The sequence below is a fragment of the Spermophilus citellus genome (assembly GCF_964194105.1).
Source record: "Spermophilus citellus genome assembly, chromosome: 7".
Taxonomy (NCBI): Eukaryota; Metazoa; Chordata; class Mammalia; order Rodentia; family Sciuridae; genus Spermophilus; species Spermophilus citellus.
Window position 1 is genome coordinate 67510041 of NC_138188.1, and position 18990 is coordinate 67529030.

The 18990-nt window shown below is 37.1% G+C and overlaps 1 protein-coding gene across 3 annotated transcripts in view; it reads left to right on the top strand.

The window, feature by feature from the left end:
* FNDC3B (fibronectin type III domain containing 3B) overlaps positions 1-18990 on the top strand; it is a 325384-nt gene that overhangs the window by 159260 nt on the left and 147134 nt on the right. For all 3 annotated transcript variants that reach the window (XM_081302600.1, XM_081302599.1, XM_081302601.1), the window contains exon 4: positions 6369-6445. In XM_081302600.1, coding sequence (XP_081158726.1) covers positions 6369-6445 — 77 coding nt within the window. The remainder of the gene's footprint in view (positions 1-6368; positions 6446-18990) is intronic.

Sequence of the window (18990 nt, forward strand, 5' to 3'; positions counted from 1 at the left end):
CTGTGCTAGGTATTTGACACAATTATACTGTCTAGCCCTCAAGCCACTCTTCAAAGTAGCAGTTGTTATCCCTTTTCCTAGAGAAATTTAATAACTTGCCCAAGGTCATGTTAGAAAGTGATAGAGCCCAGGTGCAAACCTAGGCGTCCCAGGGGCCAGGCCAGGCTCTGCAGTATCCCAGACTCTATTCTTCTCATCCTACTTGCTCTCTGGCATTATACCTTTGAGAAGAAATTGTTTCAGGTTGGAGAGAACAGGGTGCCCACCTCACTTTGCCTGAGCCAGAGGAATGTGCCATCACTACTTAGCTTCTGTGTGAAAATGGCACCTTGAGAGGAAATGTGTTCAGAGTAGTTTTTTAAGGAATAATCATAATAATAATAGTAAGCAAAATTAGAAATAACACTGGGCTAAAGACTGGAATAACTGAGTTTCCATCTCTGCTGTTGTATCACCACCAGATTTTATGGCTAGGATAGTTTTCTTTTGAGCCTCAATCTCTTTATTTGTGAAACAGCAAGATCTCTACTAATTAATATAGGCCTCCAGTTCTGTAATTACTAATGTTTCCACAAGTTGATAACCTTTTAAAATTTTGCTAAATTTGGACAATATCTCTGGTAGCTTCTTGTATTTGTTTGTACATCTGAATCCCCATAATTAGAACATCAGTTGCTTGCAGATAGAGAATGTATCTCCTGGTTTTTGCATAGCACAGTGTCTAGAAATAGCATCCTCCCCAATGTGAATACTTAGGGAATGAAGATGTACACTAGGAGATTTAGATTTAGTTGTTTTTGATAGTTTATTAGTGACCCCAGTGTTATTATCTTACCTTTTCTTAGTTATCTGCTTAATGTCTTTTTAAAAAAACTAAAGTGTAATATATATACTGTAAAATTTATGTACTGTAAAATTGAGTTTAATTACTTGGTATCTAATGCATTTACGCATTCACAATGTTATGCAACAAATATCTCTGTCTAGTTCCAGAACATTTCCATCGCTCTAAAAGAAACCCTGAACCCAAGATTTTCCCCCTTTTCTCTCCACCCCCTCCCCAACCAGTCTGAGTTCCCTCTATATGGTATCGTCGTTGTCGTCGTCGTCGTCGTCGTCGTCGTCATCATCATCATCATCATCATCATCATATTTGCAGTGCTGGGGAACCAACCCAGGGCCTCATTTTTGCCAGGCAAGGGCTCAACATAAACTCTGAGCTTGTGTAAGAATCTTGAATCACCACAAATAATTTGAGATTCATTATTAAACATTCCTGAGATTTTTCAGGAGACTTGGCATGTTTTGTATTTCATCTTAGACCCATGGCAAATAGCATATGTGCTTTCATTTAGACCATTTGTTCTGATAATTACTTTGACCATAATTATCTGCTTTACCTACTAGCCTTTTCCTTATCTTTGTGGCTACCTCTTCCAGTAAGAATTTCTCTTCTTTAGGTATTTAGTAAGACTCAAGAATTGCTTTTGTAGGATATATTGAGTTTTATCACATAATATTTCACCTTTGCTACATTTTCTTATTAGTTTTTATCTTGCTGTATTGTGATCTCAGCTTTCTTATATCCTTTTTTGAATAAGATATTGAAGTTAACAAGGCAAAAATGATCTGTTGCTGCTAAGGTCTAGTGTTAAAAATAGCCATTTGGAGACACAAGTACCAGTTTATGGACAAGCACAATAATGGATTTGATTTATTCACTACCAGTTTACCTATGGTGAATATTTAGCTTTCTGGGTGCCATGGTACACGCCTATAATCCTAGCTAGTCAGGAGGCTGAGGCACGATGATCATAAGTTTGAGGCCAGCCTCAGTAATTTAGGGAGAACCTCAGCATCTTAGGGAGAATCTGTCTCAAAAAAATAAAAAGACTAGGATGAGGATGAATAAAATGTGAGACACAAATGACATCCCATATTGGTTTACCACTCAGTGGTCAAGCCCTCCTAGATTCGGCCCCCAGTACCAGAGGCAGTACTAGGTTTTAAAATTACTTAAAAATGTCTAAAATTGTAGTATAATTAATTTATTGGTGGTTGGTTTAAGTGATGATTTGTACACCAGGTTCCTAGTTTCCACCCCTTTCAGACTTCTGTTCTTATTTGTACATTCACCTTGAGTTAGTTTAGTTAGGTCTGCTTCCATAATGGTTAAGTGTTCTGAAGATAGCAGTGGAGCAAGTCATCTGGATGGGTGAAGTCTGGGGGGATTCCTAGTTGCAGGGAGGAAACAAGGTGAGGCAGAATGGCCTTCAGTTTTGGTGGGAGCTGGGGAGTTCTCTGAGAGTATGTGGTTCCAAAAGAACCATGTGGCTGGACTTTGCTTTAGTCTGTGATATGTGAATAAAGTCACCGGATCATTGTATCAGCTACTGTCAATTGAATAATTAAGCTGCTCACCAACCTTTTTGGTTTAAGGTTTGCTGTAAGGAAATGAAAAATTGTACATTAACAAAGGCTAGACTTTTAATATGTTGGATTATGTATTTGTGTATTATAGTTAAATGTTTTCTGTAAACCAATATGGAATGTCATTTGTGTCTCACATTTTATTCAAGGAAAACAAGGGATTCTTGATTATTGCAGTCACAGCCTAAAACCTGAAACTGATTGAATTTGCTAAGCCATTTTCTTCATGGAGTTACTCAGCTCTAAATAAACATTCTAGTTCCAGTTCTAGAAACTGTATTTATGACATTTTTCATCTGCCCATTGGGAGAGTTTATCCAGTTCCTAGCTAAGCATCTTAGTGTTGAAAGAAAAAAATGATACCCTAATTATAGTGTATGTTTGTGTGCTTTTTGTCTTCAAATTATTTCATCTATGTGTAATTACATGTCTGTATCAACCTACCTGTAGGTAACCAGTGTGTTTAATTAATTAATTAAGTAATTCTGTACTGAGCTATACGCTGCAGTTCCCAGTGACCCATTCTATGCTATTCTCTTTTTGTTACTTTAAATTATTGCCAATGTGTTAACAGTATGTTTTAATTAAAAGTATTCCAGATGCCATAGGAGATTTTTAAAATTCTAATTTGTAAAAAGTCTGATACTTTAATAATTTCCCAAGATAGTCAAGGAACAAAATGGTTTCCTTGAGAGATTGTGTGGCCTTTTATTTTTTTCCTTTTAATATAGCCAGTGTTTGAATAAGAATATTTTTAAAAAACATATTCTAAAGACTCTAGCCATTAAGTTTTGTTATGAGCATATGGATTGAAAGATTAAGAGGAACCTATCCCTAGATGTTTAGGAAGGGATATTTGTGTTTTCATTAGGGAAGGATTACAATAGTCTAGATACATTCACAAACACAAACAATTGAATAGAGGTAGTAAACTCACTGGGAGATAATTGTTTAGGAAGATAACAACTTTCTCATGCTACTATTGTGAATGGGACTTTATTTTTCTAGATTTAAATAAACTCCTGAGTGCCTGGGTGCAATGCCCCCCCCCCCCCCCCCCAGGAAAGAGAGGAACCATGGGGGTTCGAAGGCCCGGTTGTGTTTTGGAATCAATTACTATATATCTTGTACTGTCCTTTGAAATGGTTTTGTTGACAGTGACAAGGGGAAGGGGGAACAAGCATGGTAAAGTCATTTGACTACTCTTGAAATCAAGGCCAAGTAAGAAAACATTTTCTAGCTGTAAATCACTTACTTGTCTTAACATTCTTCAAAGCATTTTACCCAAATGACTTTAACAGTTTTAAGGGTCATGCCTGGGGTTAAGAGACTGTTTGCATGGTATATATTTTGGTGATTAAAAAGCAGTACTGTATTGAGGTGTTCACACTCTGTACTCTGAAATATTGGATATTTTACTGAGGAAGAAGGATTGCCCCAGAAGTCAATATTATACAGTGTGTAGACTTATGATTCTATGTGTTACAGTGTTATAGAATATTTTTTAAATTTAGTACCAAAAAATGTGATTTTAACAAAAAATTGTCAGTAAAATTAAAAAATCGTCATAAAGAATAATGATCAGTAACATTTTGTTGAGTGATTATTGTGCCACATATTATATTAAGAAAACTAACATGTATTATTCAGTTTAATCTTTAAATTTGACTTTATAATTATCTGGGCCCCGTGGTACACACCTATAATCCCAGATATGTGGGAGTCTGAGGCAGGAAGAGCTCAAGTTTATGGTCAGCGTGGGCAATTTAGTGAGACCCTATCTCAAGAATAAAAGATACAGAAGGCTGGGGATATAATGTAGTGATAGAATCCCCCAGATTCTATCCCCAGTATTGCAAAACAAGCAAATCAACCAAAAGTTGACCCTTTGAAATAGGAATTGTTATTCTCACTTATAACTTTTGAGAAGTGAGGTTCCAAGAGGCTACATGAATTAATTGTTCAAGGTTACACAGACAGTATGAATAGTAAACTTAGACATAAAACCAGGCATCCTACTAACACCTGCACTGTACAGAGTGCCCCAGTCCTTCATTTCACAGATTGTGCTCAGGCTGATGCTGAAATAGTTGTATATGATTTCTTTTATGTGAGTCAATTCAAATAAGACTATGAAGTAAATACCTAGATGTCTTGATGGCTATGGGGAAAATGCTAAAGCTTAATATGAAATAAGAAATAAGAATTGGAACCTAGTGCCTTTAGTGATTGGTGGATGTTTTAGCTTAAATTATACTTAAAAATAAAAGGGGGTCATGCAATATTCATTCAGTTTTTGGGGGGAGGGGATGGGCGAGTTGGGTGAATGAATCCAAAGCCTTACATATGGTAAACCTATTTTCTGTACTGAGCTATATGCTGCAGTTCCCAGTGACCCATTCTATGCTATTCTCTTTTTGTTACTTTAAATTATTGCCAATGTGTTAACATGTGAAAGACCACTGTGGGTTTTGTACAGATATAGAGATGATCAGATTGTTTAGTGATCTGGTGAGTTGTTCATGAACTTGAAGTGAAGTGTTATCCTTTGGAATTTCACTTGAATGTCATGCATTTTTTTTTCTGCCCTGCTCCTATGTTTATTCCCTGTATTTCCTGACCAGTTCATGTGCATGCCAGTGTCCCTGCACCCTCAACCCCTGCACTGCCTCCTCTCTTGTGTAGTAGTCAAAACACTGGATTGTGCTCTGATATGAAAGGTCATTATGCTTAAATGTAAATGCAGCACTGGGTGGCAGGAACTGTCTTCTTTTGCCAAATAAAATGTTGTATTTCTCTTGGGTTTTGTTCCAGCTGAGCAATTTTCATTGCCAGCAGCACAACACACATTAGGAGAAAGCAAATAAACAACACAAGGTGCTTGGAGCCAGGAAGTCTTATCCCAGACAAAAAAACCCATGCTTTGGATTGACATGGGGTTGGGGTTAAATAGGAGAGCCAATTACCAAATGGAAAACCTTTTGGTTTTCCTAAGGAATGGGGAAACAGTTTAATGATAGTGTCTTTGGAAGGATGTCAAATTGATTTTGATGTTATGACAATCAGTTTCCTTGTAATTAAACATTAACTCAAACTGTGTCTTAGTGTTGACCTTGCCATTCACTAGTTTGCCTTAGACATGTGATTAATATTTATTAAATCAAATATTTTGAAACTAACCTCTTGTTAATTTAATGCTTTACTTTGAAATAATTCAGATGAATTACAAATGAGTTCCTAATAGTGCCTGATTTATTTTTTTCCTCCCTGTTTTATAAGAGAGATATCAAATGAAGCTGCTTTGAAATATTTTATGTTTTTTTTTACTCTGTCAAAGTAATTAAATATTGTAGTAACTTACTGAAAATAAAAATTTAACTGAAAATTATAAATCCTAAATCTATGGGAGCTTTTTAAACCAGAAGAAGGAAACCCATTTAAAAATTTACTTTAAGGGCTGGAATTGTGACTCAGTGGTAGCACGCTTACCTAACATGTGTGAGGCACTGGGTTTGATTCTCAGAATCACATACAAACAAATAAAATAAAGGTCCATCAACAACTAAAAAAAATATTTTTTAAAAAATTAACATTTATTAACAATACATTTTTAAAGGAATAAAGAAACTGTTTGCTCCATTCTTATATACTACTCTTATCTGAGCAGTCTTGGATTATAGAACTTGAGGCATGTGGGGCCATTAATTATTTATAAAGATGCCTATTTTTTGCGGGGGAGGTAGTTTTTGCTTGCTTTCCTTTAATTAAATAGCTAGAAAATTCCTTTTCTTTATAGTTTCAGTAAGGTAGAATATGCCAGTTATTGAAGACAAATAAATGATTATCTTTAGTTCGTATAGCACATTAAAAGTATAAATGATTATTTTGAATAATGTATGTTTCTTCAACTATTAATACTTTGCTTTTACCTCTTTTAGGGCCTGCTGAAGTTCCCATGATGTCACCCAATGGCTCCATTCCTCCCATCCATGTGCCTCCAGGTTATATCTCACAGGTACAGTATTCGATGAACTTCTCCACTATATATGCTACCACTGCTCCAACAAAATATATGTTTAGTCTTCTGAAATTTATTTCATTGCTTGATTTAATTATTATAATACTAGGGTGGCCATCATTATACTTTATGGCACTTCCCACTTGTAGTGCCATAAAGTATAAGAGGGAAATAAAGGCCGCACTGCCAGGTTCGGGTTATATATCTGATCATTTGGTTGTGATTCCTTCATGGAGTCTTCTCTAGAAATTTACTTCCATCTGTGGTACAATTGGTTGGCAAAAATATTCATAGACATAATTAGTAAAAAGTACCAAAGGTGACATTGTTAACATAAAATATGGTCTATCCTCTTTTTAAAGAGTCCTATGTCTTTATAATATGACACAATCTAGGCTTGGTGAATTACTAGGCATATATGAGAACTTGACTGTTTCTCTTTAAATTTCTCTGAATTTTGGTTTCCTCTTAAGTAAAATGATGGTAGTTGCAATCTCATAAATGTGTTGGAAGAGAAAAAAAGTTTTAAAGTATAAAGTTATACTGCAATAACTGCATAAGATTTAGGTTGCTACGAAAGTATTGAGTGTCTGTATATACTTGAGTTTTTGTCCTGCCCCATACAATCTCGTATCTCCCGGTTTTTTGCCACTCAATTATCTTTCCAAATCTTTCACTAATTAACTCTTTTTTCTTTCTTTCCTTCTCCTTTGTTCTTTGTTTCCTGACAATAAGAACATCATATATGCATTGGAAAAAATTAGGAAAGAGCCCCAGAAGAATATTAAAAAAATCAATCATTTTACTGCCTAGAACTGATAATAATTAGGTTAATATTCTTCTCCCCCACCCCTTTTTACTTTCTGTTTAGTTTCTTTCTTTGTGGTCTGGGAGTTGAACCTAGGGTTTCTCACATGCTAGGCAAGTGCTCTGTCACTGTGCTACATCCATAGCCCCGCTTCTGGTTTTAAAATGGTTCCAAAAGCTGTAATTTTTTTATTTTTAGTGATTTGTGGTAGGGTGAAAAAAAATTGACAGCCATATAGGAAAATTGGTGAAGCGATCAGGAATCAAAGGAGATTTATCCTTCTCTGATATAAAAATGTGTAAAGTATACTATGGCCTCTACGATTTCATTTTTTCTATACTTAAATGTGAGTCAGTTTGACTTCCCCTCCCCCCTTATGTAGCCACATTGTTGGCCAGTTTTCTCACTGTTGAAAATAAATGACTTGTTTTAAATGAGTCTTTGTAAATAAGAATCAGTGGAGGGTGGAAGGGCACAGAACAGCTTTTTCTAGTAGGAGCCTGAGATGATGAGTGGTATTCATATCACCAGTCAATTAAAATAACAAGGAATGTAGAATTCCATTCTGTCCCCTACTTATTAATTTTGAAGAAAGGTTTCATTCCATTGAACATTGTGCAGTTCTCACCATTGTGATGGCAAAAATACCTCCTTTTATGCTGAAGGTCTATTTAAGGAATAGAATACCAGTTAAAATCTGAACATGCTAGTGGTATTGCTATGATTATATTAAAAGCAAAACATTTATTGAAAGTCCTAGGCAAAATGGAGAAATTTTGACCTTGATGTATTTCTGATTCTAAAAAACTCCTATTGAAAATCAAAATAAAGTAAAAGAAGAACTGTAAACTCTCTTTCAAAAACTAATGACGGCTTCTATTTTTTATTTTATCTTTGATTTCTAATTTCATTCCATTCTGGGCTGATAGAATGTAGGGTATTATCTCTCTCTTTTTAAAATTTATTTACTGGGCTGGGGATGTGGCTCAAGCGGTAGCGCACTCGCCTGGCATGCGTGCGGCCCGGGTACGATCCTCAGCACCACATACCAACAAAGATGTTGTGTCTGCCAAGAACTAAAAAATAAATATTAAAAAAAAATTCTCTCTCACTCTCTCTCTCTCACTCTCCTCTCTCGCTCTCTCTTTAAAAAAAAATAAAAATAAAATAAAATTTATTTACTAAAAGTTGCTTTGTGGCCTAAGATATGGTCTATTTTAGAGAAGGAGCCAGGTGGTGCTGAAAAGAAAGTATATTTGTTCATTGTATGATATATCATTCTACTGTCATGTATAACTAATTAAAACAAACGAACAACCAAAAAACTAATGGTGGGGGCTAGGGTTGTGGCTCAGTGATAGAACACTCGCCTAGCACATGCGTGGCTTTGGGTTCTATCCTCAGCACTACATGAATTAAAAATAAATAAATAAATAAATAAAGGTATTGTGTACAACTACAATTAAAAAAAATAAAAACCGATGGTGGAAGCATGGTAACACTTCTTCCCAGTTGATGATTATAGCAGAAAATGCTAGAAGGAATAGTAAAAATGCAACATTTTTGTTCCATTAAACAAGAATAGGAAGTCTGTAGACACATGCACAACTGTTTTAATTGAGCTTCTTAACCAGAAGATGGGCCCAGAGTTTATTGACTTTCAGTGACGGTGACAGATATTATCTTTAGTGCTGTGTCATAGCAACGTATCTGAGAAAAACATTGTTAATGTGGAGAAAACTGAATTGAGAAGCCAATTTGATGTGTGTACAACATCTTTAAAACTGGTAGCAAACACAATTCAAAAAAACAAGGAGGGTAGAACCAAGTATAAAATGTCACAGGAGACTTGTCATCACTAGGAGATCTGAGGAGTGGAATATATTGTTGTCATGCAGTCGTGTAAAGAGTCACAAAATTAAAATCTTTTGGCACCTTCGAAGCAATCTGTCCCCATCTCTGTCATGGAAAACAGTGTTTTCCATAATCATTCCCAAGAACTCTTATCGCCTCATGTGGATTGTATCTCTGTATTTAAAATACTGCCTGGCACATAGTACACAATAAACATTATTGTTGAAGCTTACATACATTCTTGTGTCACACAACATTTTGGACAGTGACAGTCTGCATAAACAATGGCAGTCCTGGAAGACTGTATCCACTTGTGACATCATACTTGGTGGTATAAGTACAGTCTTATACACAGTGATAAAATTGTCTAATGATGCATTTCTCAGAATTGTCCTTAAGCAGTGTATGAGTGTGAAGGAGAGGTTCATATATATGTTTCAAAGATTTATAGGCTCAAGTATAGCAATGTAGTTCCTAAGAGCTGTAAAACAACAAGATCAGACTGATCTATACCTGCAAGTATTGAAATGCTGTGCATATGTATTTAAAAGAGAGAGGATTGCCAAGATAATGCAGTGGAGGAAAAAGTAATCTTCAACAAATGGCGCTGGGACAACTGGATATTGATTGACATGTGCAAAAAGCATAAAGTTGAATCTTCACGTCATATGCAAAAATTAAAACATTATAAATATGAAAACTAAAACTGCAAGACTTTAGGAGTAAAATTCTATAACCTTAGATTAGGCAATGGATTCTTATATGTGACAGCAAAAGCATGAGCAGCAAAAGAAAAAATAGATAAATTTGATGTGTCCAAATTGGAAAATTTTGTGCTTCAAAGGGCACTATACAAAAATGAAAAGCAAACTCATAGAATGAGAGAAAGTATGTGCAAATCATATATGAAAGAAGAGACCTGTGTCTAGAATATACGAAGAACTCTTCTAACTGAAGAATAAAAAGACAACACAAGATGCACTAAGGACTTGGAGTAGCTATTTCTCCAAAGAAGATATAGAAGTAGCCAATCAATACTTGAAAAGATGCTCAGTGGCTGCGGCTCATACCTGAAATCCCATACACTCAAGAGGCTGTGGCAAGAGCATCTCAAGATCAAGGCCAGCCTCGGTAATTTAACCAGACCCTGTCTCAATAAATGAATAGATAGATAGATAAAAATTAAAAATGGCTGGGGATGTACCTCAGTGGTAGTGACCCTGGGTTCAGTCCTCAGTATTTGGGGAGTACGGGAGAAAAAGAAGATGTTCAACATCATTAGCCATCAAAGAAATGCAAATCAGAACTACCATGCAGTGTACTTCATACTTAGTAAGATGGCTATAGTTAAAAAAAAAAAAAAAGAAATCTAACACCTGTTGTTGAGGAGATAGGAAAATTGGAATATTCATACACTCACTGTGTGTGGTCAATATGTGTTTCTACTTTGGAAAACATTCTGGCAATTTCTCAAAGGTTAAATATAGAGTTACCATATGACCCAGCAGTTGTACTCCTAGTTATGTAACCAAGAGGACTGGAAAACCTGACCATGTAAAAACTTGTACATGAATATTCATAGCAGCATTATTCATAATAACCTCAAAGTGGGAGCAGTCCAGTTTTCTATCAACTTATTTGGAAAATTTTGAGCTTCAAAGGGCACTTGGGTAAGTGTAATGTGATATATCTATATAGTGATTATTCAGCCATAAGAAAGAATGAATTACAGATTTATGCTGAAAAATGGAGAAACTTTGAAGACTACATATTAAGTGAAAAAAAAGTCATTCAGTCACAAAAGTTGCATATTGCATCATTCCATTTATATGAAATGTTCATGGTGGGCAAATCCGTTGAGAACTAATGGTTGCCAGAGCTGAGAGAGGGAATAATGGGAGTGACCAATTGCTAATGGGTATAGTATTTGTTTTGGGGTGATGAAAATGTTCTGAAAGTAGATAGTGGTCATTTAATTCTGTAATGTACTAAACTCTACTAAAAGTGTGGATTTGATGGTATAAAACTATATTTCAATAAAGCTGTTAACAAAAGAAGAGGCAGTGACTTGTCCCATTTACGAATTGGCAAATAATGAGTCAGCTGGCCCCACTTACTTTCATGCTATTCTTTGTGGTAACAGTGATAGTACTTACTGTGTATGCTGTGCACCATGCTAAATGAATTAGTTATGTCTCAATTTCTCATCAGCCTAACTTTATAGGTGAGGAAGCTGAGGCCCTGACTAGAGCCAGGATTGCAAACCAGGCATTTCCGATTATACTGATTTCTTTCCTGCTCTGATGTGATCTCGTGTGATCTGATGTGATCTCAGCAGCAGGGCCTGTCTTGATGGATGTATTACTTTCTGGCAGTGTGGGTGTGTGGTGTGCCTGCTTATCTCTAATACTCAGACAGCAGCTATCATGAATGGGATGGTCTGTCATTGAAGAAAATTAAGAGGGAGGCAAGTGAACAATTAAAGATGTTGGTAACTAAGCCAATGGAAAAATTCTTGATAATAGCAAATTTAAGTAACTAAAGCCCTTTTGTCAAATAAATTTGACAAAATCTTAATGTCAATAAGAGCAGATAAACCTACTTTAAGACAATCTCCTAGAGTTTAATAGAGTTGCAAGGTAACTGCAGTCTTTGTTTCTTATGACAAAAGAACTGAACCATAGTTCTTAAAGGTACCCCCAACTTGGGGCAGGAGAAGAGGAATCTTTCTCTTTGGATTCAGTGGTCTTTCTATGTTGAGTGTGAATGTGTTTCGTGCTTTATTTTTGTTGGATTGGGAGGTTGGGGAAGGTTCAAGGAAAAACTAACTTGACCTTTTAAGCTTGAGAGAAAAATAGAGGGTGATTTTTTTCGTCTATGAGGGAATAGAATTAGGTAAGCCTGGATGTAGTTGACTATGTCACAGTCATCATCTCCGCCATGTAAACGCATTTGGAGTGTGATTGGGGTGGAAACTGCAAGTGAACAGGACTAGTAGGCCAGCTGGGAAGAACATGGCTGTACTTGGAAGGACTTGCTTCAGGTTCCACCTTCGCCCCTCCTGTGGGACTTTTACAGTTCTTTTTCTATATATGTGAATATCTTCTTGATGTGGAAGAAGTAAAAATTAAGAGAAGTGTGGTATGGGTTCAGTAAGAGGTATTATAATAAAAAAGACTATGTTACAACAAATCCAGTGTAAGTTTGGCAGGGGCTTGCCTTCCTAAAAATATATCACATGGCATGAAGCAAATTTTTCCTTTTCATTGTACATTGGCCATGGTTATTGTGGTTCTCCCCACCTCCATCATTAACTCTCTGAATAATTTATATGTAAAAATTTCTTAAGCAGATGCACTGAATTTTATTTTCCATGATTTCATAGTAATTTATGGTACATTTTTCCAATTCTATAGGAAAAGCTTCAAAGATTAAAAAAGCATCTGAAAAGAAAAGGTAGAATATCCAAGTTAATGATCTGCCATTTGGGAAGTCATTCTTCTTTTTTCAGATTAACTGATGTAACCCCAAAACTTTGGAGAACAGTCAAAATAAGTATTTTTCTTGCTGCAAGAGAGGTACACTTTTTACCTCAATCCATTGTTTGGGAGGTCAGTACCTGTTGAAATTCTGTTTCTCTTGGCCATGGAGAGACAAGATATGTATATTGAAAAAAATGCATTTCAAATGTGATTTAATTGGTTATTCTCCAGTAGAGAGAGTTTGAAGAGTTGGCTGGAAAGCAGAAGCTCCTGTGGAGAAATAACGGAGCCTGCTAGATGAAAGTCATGCAGTGCTGTCCCCAGTTTGCTCAGCCACATCAGCTAAGCTAAAGCATCAAACTCAACTGCTCCCCTTTGCAATTGCAGGCTGTGACAAGAGCAACACCTTGTTCCAGCTTCAACATTGTGACAGGAGTAGAAAGGGGGGTGGTCCTTGCCCTGTGCCCTGACAAACTGAGAATCAAATCCACTTGACTGCCAGCACTAAGAAAATTAGATTCTCTTTCAAGACTTTCAGTCCTTTGAAGGAATTGTTTTTTTCTATAGGAAGTTAGGAAAATGTTCCACAGTGTACAGTGTGATGTTGGTGGGGACAAGGGAGGGGTCTGTAGAAAAGAGCATTATCAGTGGATTTGCAACAATTTTATTTTCCATTTGTCTGAGAAGTGATTACAGACAGGGTTGGCAGTGCTAAATTAAAGAAATGTCCTAAGAATATCCCCTCCATTCCAAGTATTATGCAAGTTTCTCCTTTTTGTGCCTTCTCCTGTCTCCCTGCTCAACATTTTCTCTTGTATTTCTCTCCTTTGTTTTTAAGATCCTGGCATTGTGACATATTAGAACACAGGATTAGCAGGAGGAAACATGGGCTCCAGTGGGGCTCTATGGGGAATATTAAGTTATTTGTGTGTATCACTTGTTGGTTTACTCAGTCATTATCTGTCTTATGCAAGAGCAGGGAATTTGTGTGTCCTGATCATTAGGATCTCCAGTTCCTTGAAGGGTGCCCAGCTCACCATAGGCATTTATCAAATTTTAGCTGGCTAGCTGGAGTCGTTTTTATCGTATGGAGAGAGGAGAGAAAAGGGAAACATTTGAGGATATCTGAGGTTATTTTCTAATCTAAAATTAGGTGATTCTGCTCTATTCATGCTGTTCTGCCCATTCAGTCCTTCTTACCCTCGAGAGCTAGGATTCCATGGACCCGTTTAAGACTATCTAATCTAGTCAGGGCCCCAGTTGGTGAAATAGTGGTACACTTGAAACAGAGAACCGTGGTGCTGCCTGTCCCTGGGAAAGGCACGGCCCTATTTGTTGATTTCCTGATGCCTTGTACCTAGTCTCTTCATCAGAGTGGGATAGTGCAGGAATAGAAAACGCATGAGTTTCAAAGTGTTCTAGACTTAGGTTTTACTATGTGCTTATTAGGTAATCTTGATCAAATCTCTCAGCCTTGTCTTTTCCTCAGTTTCTTGAACGGTACAGCTTTGTCCTTCTCTGGGAGAGATTATCAAAACTGCCTGATAGGGGGCTGGGGATGTGGCTCAAGCGGTAGCGCGCTTGCCTGGCATGCGTGCGGCCCGGGTTCGGTCCTCAGCACCACATACCAACAAGGATGTTGTGTCCGCCAAGAACTAAAAAATAAATATTAAGAAAGATTCTCTCTCTCTCTCCTCTCTCACTCTCTCTTTAAAAAAAAAAAAAAAGAGTCTGCATGATGAGGAAATTATCAAACAAAACATTCTGAAAAAAATTAAAAAAAAAAACTGCCTGATAGCTGTTAAAATCTTGAAAGATAACATATTCCCTGAAGATGTGTAGATAATGTACTGAGGACTATGTTGGTTGCCTTGTGGGTCAACTATGGAAGGCTCTGTGCCTTGTATTGGTATCCCTTGAGTAATCAGCCTAGTTGCCAAGGATATGAGTGTGCCTGAGAAGCTGGACTGAAAAGATGTGATTGGCCAACCCTTGTGTGCTGATTAATGGAGAGGTACTGCAGGTTCCCACTGTTCATATCTCAAAGACAACTTAGTTGGGCACAAGTTAAACCATTAGATCTCTGCTTGCTCTTCGTCACCTGACAGGTATTCTGTTCCTTTTAAACAGCATTTCCAGTTAGTCAGAAATAATTGCCCTGTTTTAAAATTATTGTTATTATTTTGCCTGTTTTATTGTTGATTGAAATTGTGATTGCAATTTTTTTCTACTTGTCCAGTGTGTGTCCTGATCATTAGGATCTCCGTTTCAAGTGTACCACTTGTCCAGTGTTCTAATATGCCACGTGTTTGAAAGATTGGGTTTGATTTTTGATCTTCTAATTTGCCTTTTTGTTGTTTTTCATATTCAGGTGCACGTTATGCAGTAAAGTATGATAGAAATAGTGTGGTATTTCCACTCACTGTGAAAGTTTTCACCCACTTAACTGACCTTAGGTTAATCACTCCTGAAGAGTCTTCATCTAGACTTTAGGACTATGATGTTACCATGTTAGAAGTCATCTGAGTTATTAATATTAATTAGGTTCTATGTCAAACACTATATAAACTATTAAAATGATGTATAAATTGTAGGAGTTGTTATTGCCTGCCACCTTTGATTCTCATACCAAATTGATTGATTTGCTATTTTGTTTTTAGTGCTACATTTTTCTTAAGTTCCTACTTTGAGAAGAGGTCTCTTGGTTCTCTGCATTATCTTGAGAAGGCTTGACCCTCAACTGGTGTGTCTATGTCTGTGTGTCTCTCCCCACGGGATCCTGTAGTCTGGACAGCTGGTAAAAGAGGAGCTTGTGCTAGCCAGCTGGGGGTCTGCACCGTCATAAGGTGTGTCTTTGCTGGGCTTCCTTATTTATTGGGAATATCTTAGTAACTGACTATATTAACCACTCAACTATTCTATTATATAATTCTCTGAAGTAGTGGGCCAAAGAGATAGCATGCTCCCCCCTCCAGCCCTTGGAGATTTTAATTAGGAATCCTGGAATAATCTATGGATAATAGCACCTGGAAAGAGTCAGATGTGTCTAGTAGAGTGCTAGGAGGTGATTTCACTTATGTGCCCTAGTTGTCCTTTTGCCAGATTAAAAACTTAACATGAGTAAGAATAGAAGCTCAGCCTTTTTCTAAGTGGGTAAGTGTGTTTGCATGTGTAAAGCCAAAAGAGGAGGGATCACCATTTAGGGGGTGTCTCCTCATCCTCATCATCTCTGAAATAAGCCTGTGTATGAGATTCATGTCCAGAAGGATTGAGGGTATATGCTTGTGCTTCCCTCTCTTCAGCATCACAGAGCTTTCTGCTGGTGACACTCCATTGTGTCACCATTCCACCCTCAGTACATACCTTAGCCATTACCTGGAGGTGTGTGGGTTGAAAATTAAGCACCAATGAGAAGTTTAAAGCTTTGTTCGTATTGTATGAGTGTGTACTTTAAAAGTTTTGGGACCTTCTGTCATTCATAAATCAACTAATTGCCTAAAACCTTAGCTTCAATTACCTATGAAGATTGGATGTTTTGACTTAACCATAAGCAAGAACTGCTTGAGAAAAGTAATAGAAGCTTTGAAGAAACTTTCTCTTCTTGATTCAGGAGAGAGTATGTATAATCAACCTGTAGCTGCTCTACTAGATAATCCTTTATTATTATGAAAGGGCTTTTACAAACCTACAAACATCACCAATCAGTTGTCTTGCCATTTGGGTACAAATATAAGCATGTCCTGTGGCAAAAGAAAGTGGTCCTAAACTTAGAGGGTTTATCCTCTCGATGAATGAATGATAATGAGACATTTGAAAGACAAAATATTATCTCATTAGTGTTAACCATTTCACAGTTTTAACAACTTGAACCCTTTTAAAAATATTTTTACCTGTACTTGGACACAATATATATTTTTTAACGTGGAACTGAGAATCGAACCTAGTGCTTCACATGCTAGGCAAGTGCTCTACCACTTAGCCAACAATCCCATCCCTTAACCATTAAATTTTAAAAGACAGAAAAGTATGTGTGTGGGGGGTGAGGGGTAAAGAATAGAAGTTTATTGGATTAGACAAAGGGGAATGAAGGGAAGGAATAGGGGGCAGGGAATAGAATGAATCAGACATAACTTTCCTCTGTTCATATATGAATACACAACCAGTGAAACTCCACATCATGTACAACTACAAGAATGGCAAGTTATACTCCATGTTTGTATATGTCAAAATATATTCTACTATCATGTAAAACTATAAAGAACAAATAAAAAACAAAGACAAATTCTTGTCAGGAGATGAGGGTAAGACCATTTTAATCCAAATAACTTGAACTTCATCTGTAAAATAAAACGCTTGACTGTTTGCTCCTACAACTGTTTTGCTGCTTTGTGAACATGCTTTTATTCTAATTTTCCCCTCTTTTTATAGGTCTGAGGTGATGGTGGTGGAAGTTTGATCCACAGTAGTAGAAAGGAATCAGTTGGCTAGGGAAGCTGTAGTCCTCATTTTTCAAATCTCTATCCAACATGAAGAACACCCTTTCTTTGCCTCTTGTATACTGTTACACATATTAGGAAATGCAGGGGTGGGGGCGGTTAGTGAAGATAGAGAAAGTGAGAGCTGTGGCTTTTTTACTCTTGGTTGGTGACGGATAAACTGCTTAGTCTTATATGGGAATAAAGTAGATCTTATGCTAGACATATGTGGTCTTTCTGTATAAATATTTGTGACAAATATATAATTTGCTGGGCTCAGAGTATCAAAATTTTATTTTTTTTTAAATAGTGCTGGGGATCACACCAAGGACTTCAAACATGCCAGGAAGGTGTTCTACCATTGAACTACATCCCAGCTCCAAGATTATCTGAAATTTTAGAGTAGAATGCCAGTTATTTACCTGAGTTACAGGGCAAAACTTGATAATGAATGTGTTAATATTATTGGCACATGTCAAATCTAAAGTAGATTAACATTATTTTTTTTTAAATTTTTTAGGGGGAGGAGTTTTTTTTCATTTATTTATTTTACCAGAATTTATTGAATGCCTTCTATGGTCCCAGTTGCTTTTGAGGGACATGACTTTGAATTGGGAAGCAGATCCAGGCTGCAGGAGAGAGGTGCTGGGTGGGAAAGGAGCACCCATCCAATTGGACTTGCTGCCTACCTGTCTGACAGCCGTGGAGCTGTATTAAGTTGACTGACCTTTTTCTTCTCTTTGCTCACTGCTTGCATGCTGGCTGTTTTCTAAGATATCTTCACTTCCTGGAAGGGCCTGAAGCCCCCTTCAGACAGATTGGCAGCAGTTAGGAATGCAGCTTAGCTGATTTTCATAAACTCACATGGTCCCAGTTTTCTGTGTTCAGGCAGCTCACGCTGTGTGCCTTGCTACTCCCACAGACTGGCTGCGCTGCACAGCATGCTGTGTCCATGTTTGTGGGTTCATGTGTGTCTACCTGCAGAGGCTGCTGTGCCTGCATCCTGGATCATCCCTGACCAATCCAGGGCAGGTTTTTAAAATTTGTCTTTGCCTCCTGCCCTTTAAGCTTCTGTTTTGATTCTTGTGGTTTTTGCAGCCCAATCAGAGTTGAAGGAAAGAGTTTCAGAAGCTAAGGAGTTTATTAAAATTCCTGTGGAACATTCCAGTTCAGAAAGGGGAACTACCTTCTCTTTTAGCTAAGAAAAGACACTTGGAACAAATGCTTTTTTACAAGATTGATTTTAATTCTTGGGCTCAAAATTTATTTTTCCTCCGGAAAGCTCTGTTTTTAGGCAAGTTAGCTTGACTTCCCTGAGCTTCATTCTTTTTACTTCTAAAATGGGGATAAATATAACCGTATTTGCCTCACTGATTGTTTGGAAGGATGTAATGAGATGGTAACATTGATATTAATAATTGGTGGTAAGATTTTGCCATTATTTTGTGTCAGGCACCGTTCCAGGAACTGAACGTGTTCTGACTCCTTTCAGGTAGAGGGTATTAAAGCACAGTAGTAGGCAGTCAATAAATATTGGCTGTTTCCTGAATCCTTTCACATCTCTTAATAGCTCACATACCCCAATTCTCAACAGTTGATTGTTAGTATTTACTGCTCATCATCCCTACCTTCTGTATAATTCTACACAGAATGAAAACAAGAGTATACAGACCAGAGTGAAAACCTGGCTCTATAACAGACATTTTAATCCTGCTGTTCTGCTTTAGTTCTGCTTCATGTAAAATGGGATGTTAATGCCTCATTCTCAGGTAGGTAGGGAAGTTAGATGAGTTCCTCCCTCAGCTACCATCCCACAGGGCTCCTCTTCTGTCCCCTCTTGCTCTTGTTTCCAGGCTGTTCTGTTGGTTCTCTTGATCATAATTGTATGAGTTAAGACAAAGATTATCCTTGTCTATCCTTCAT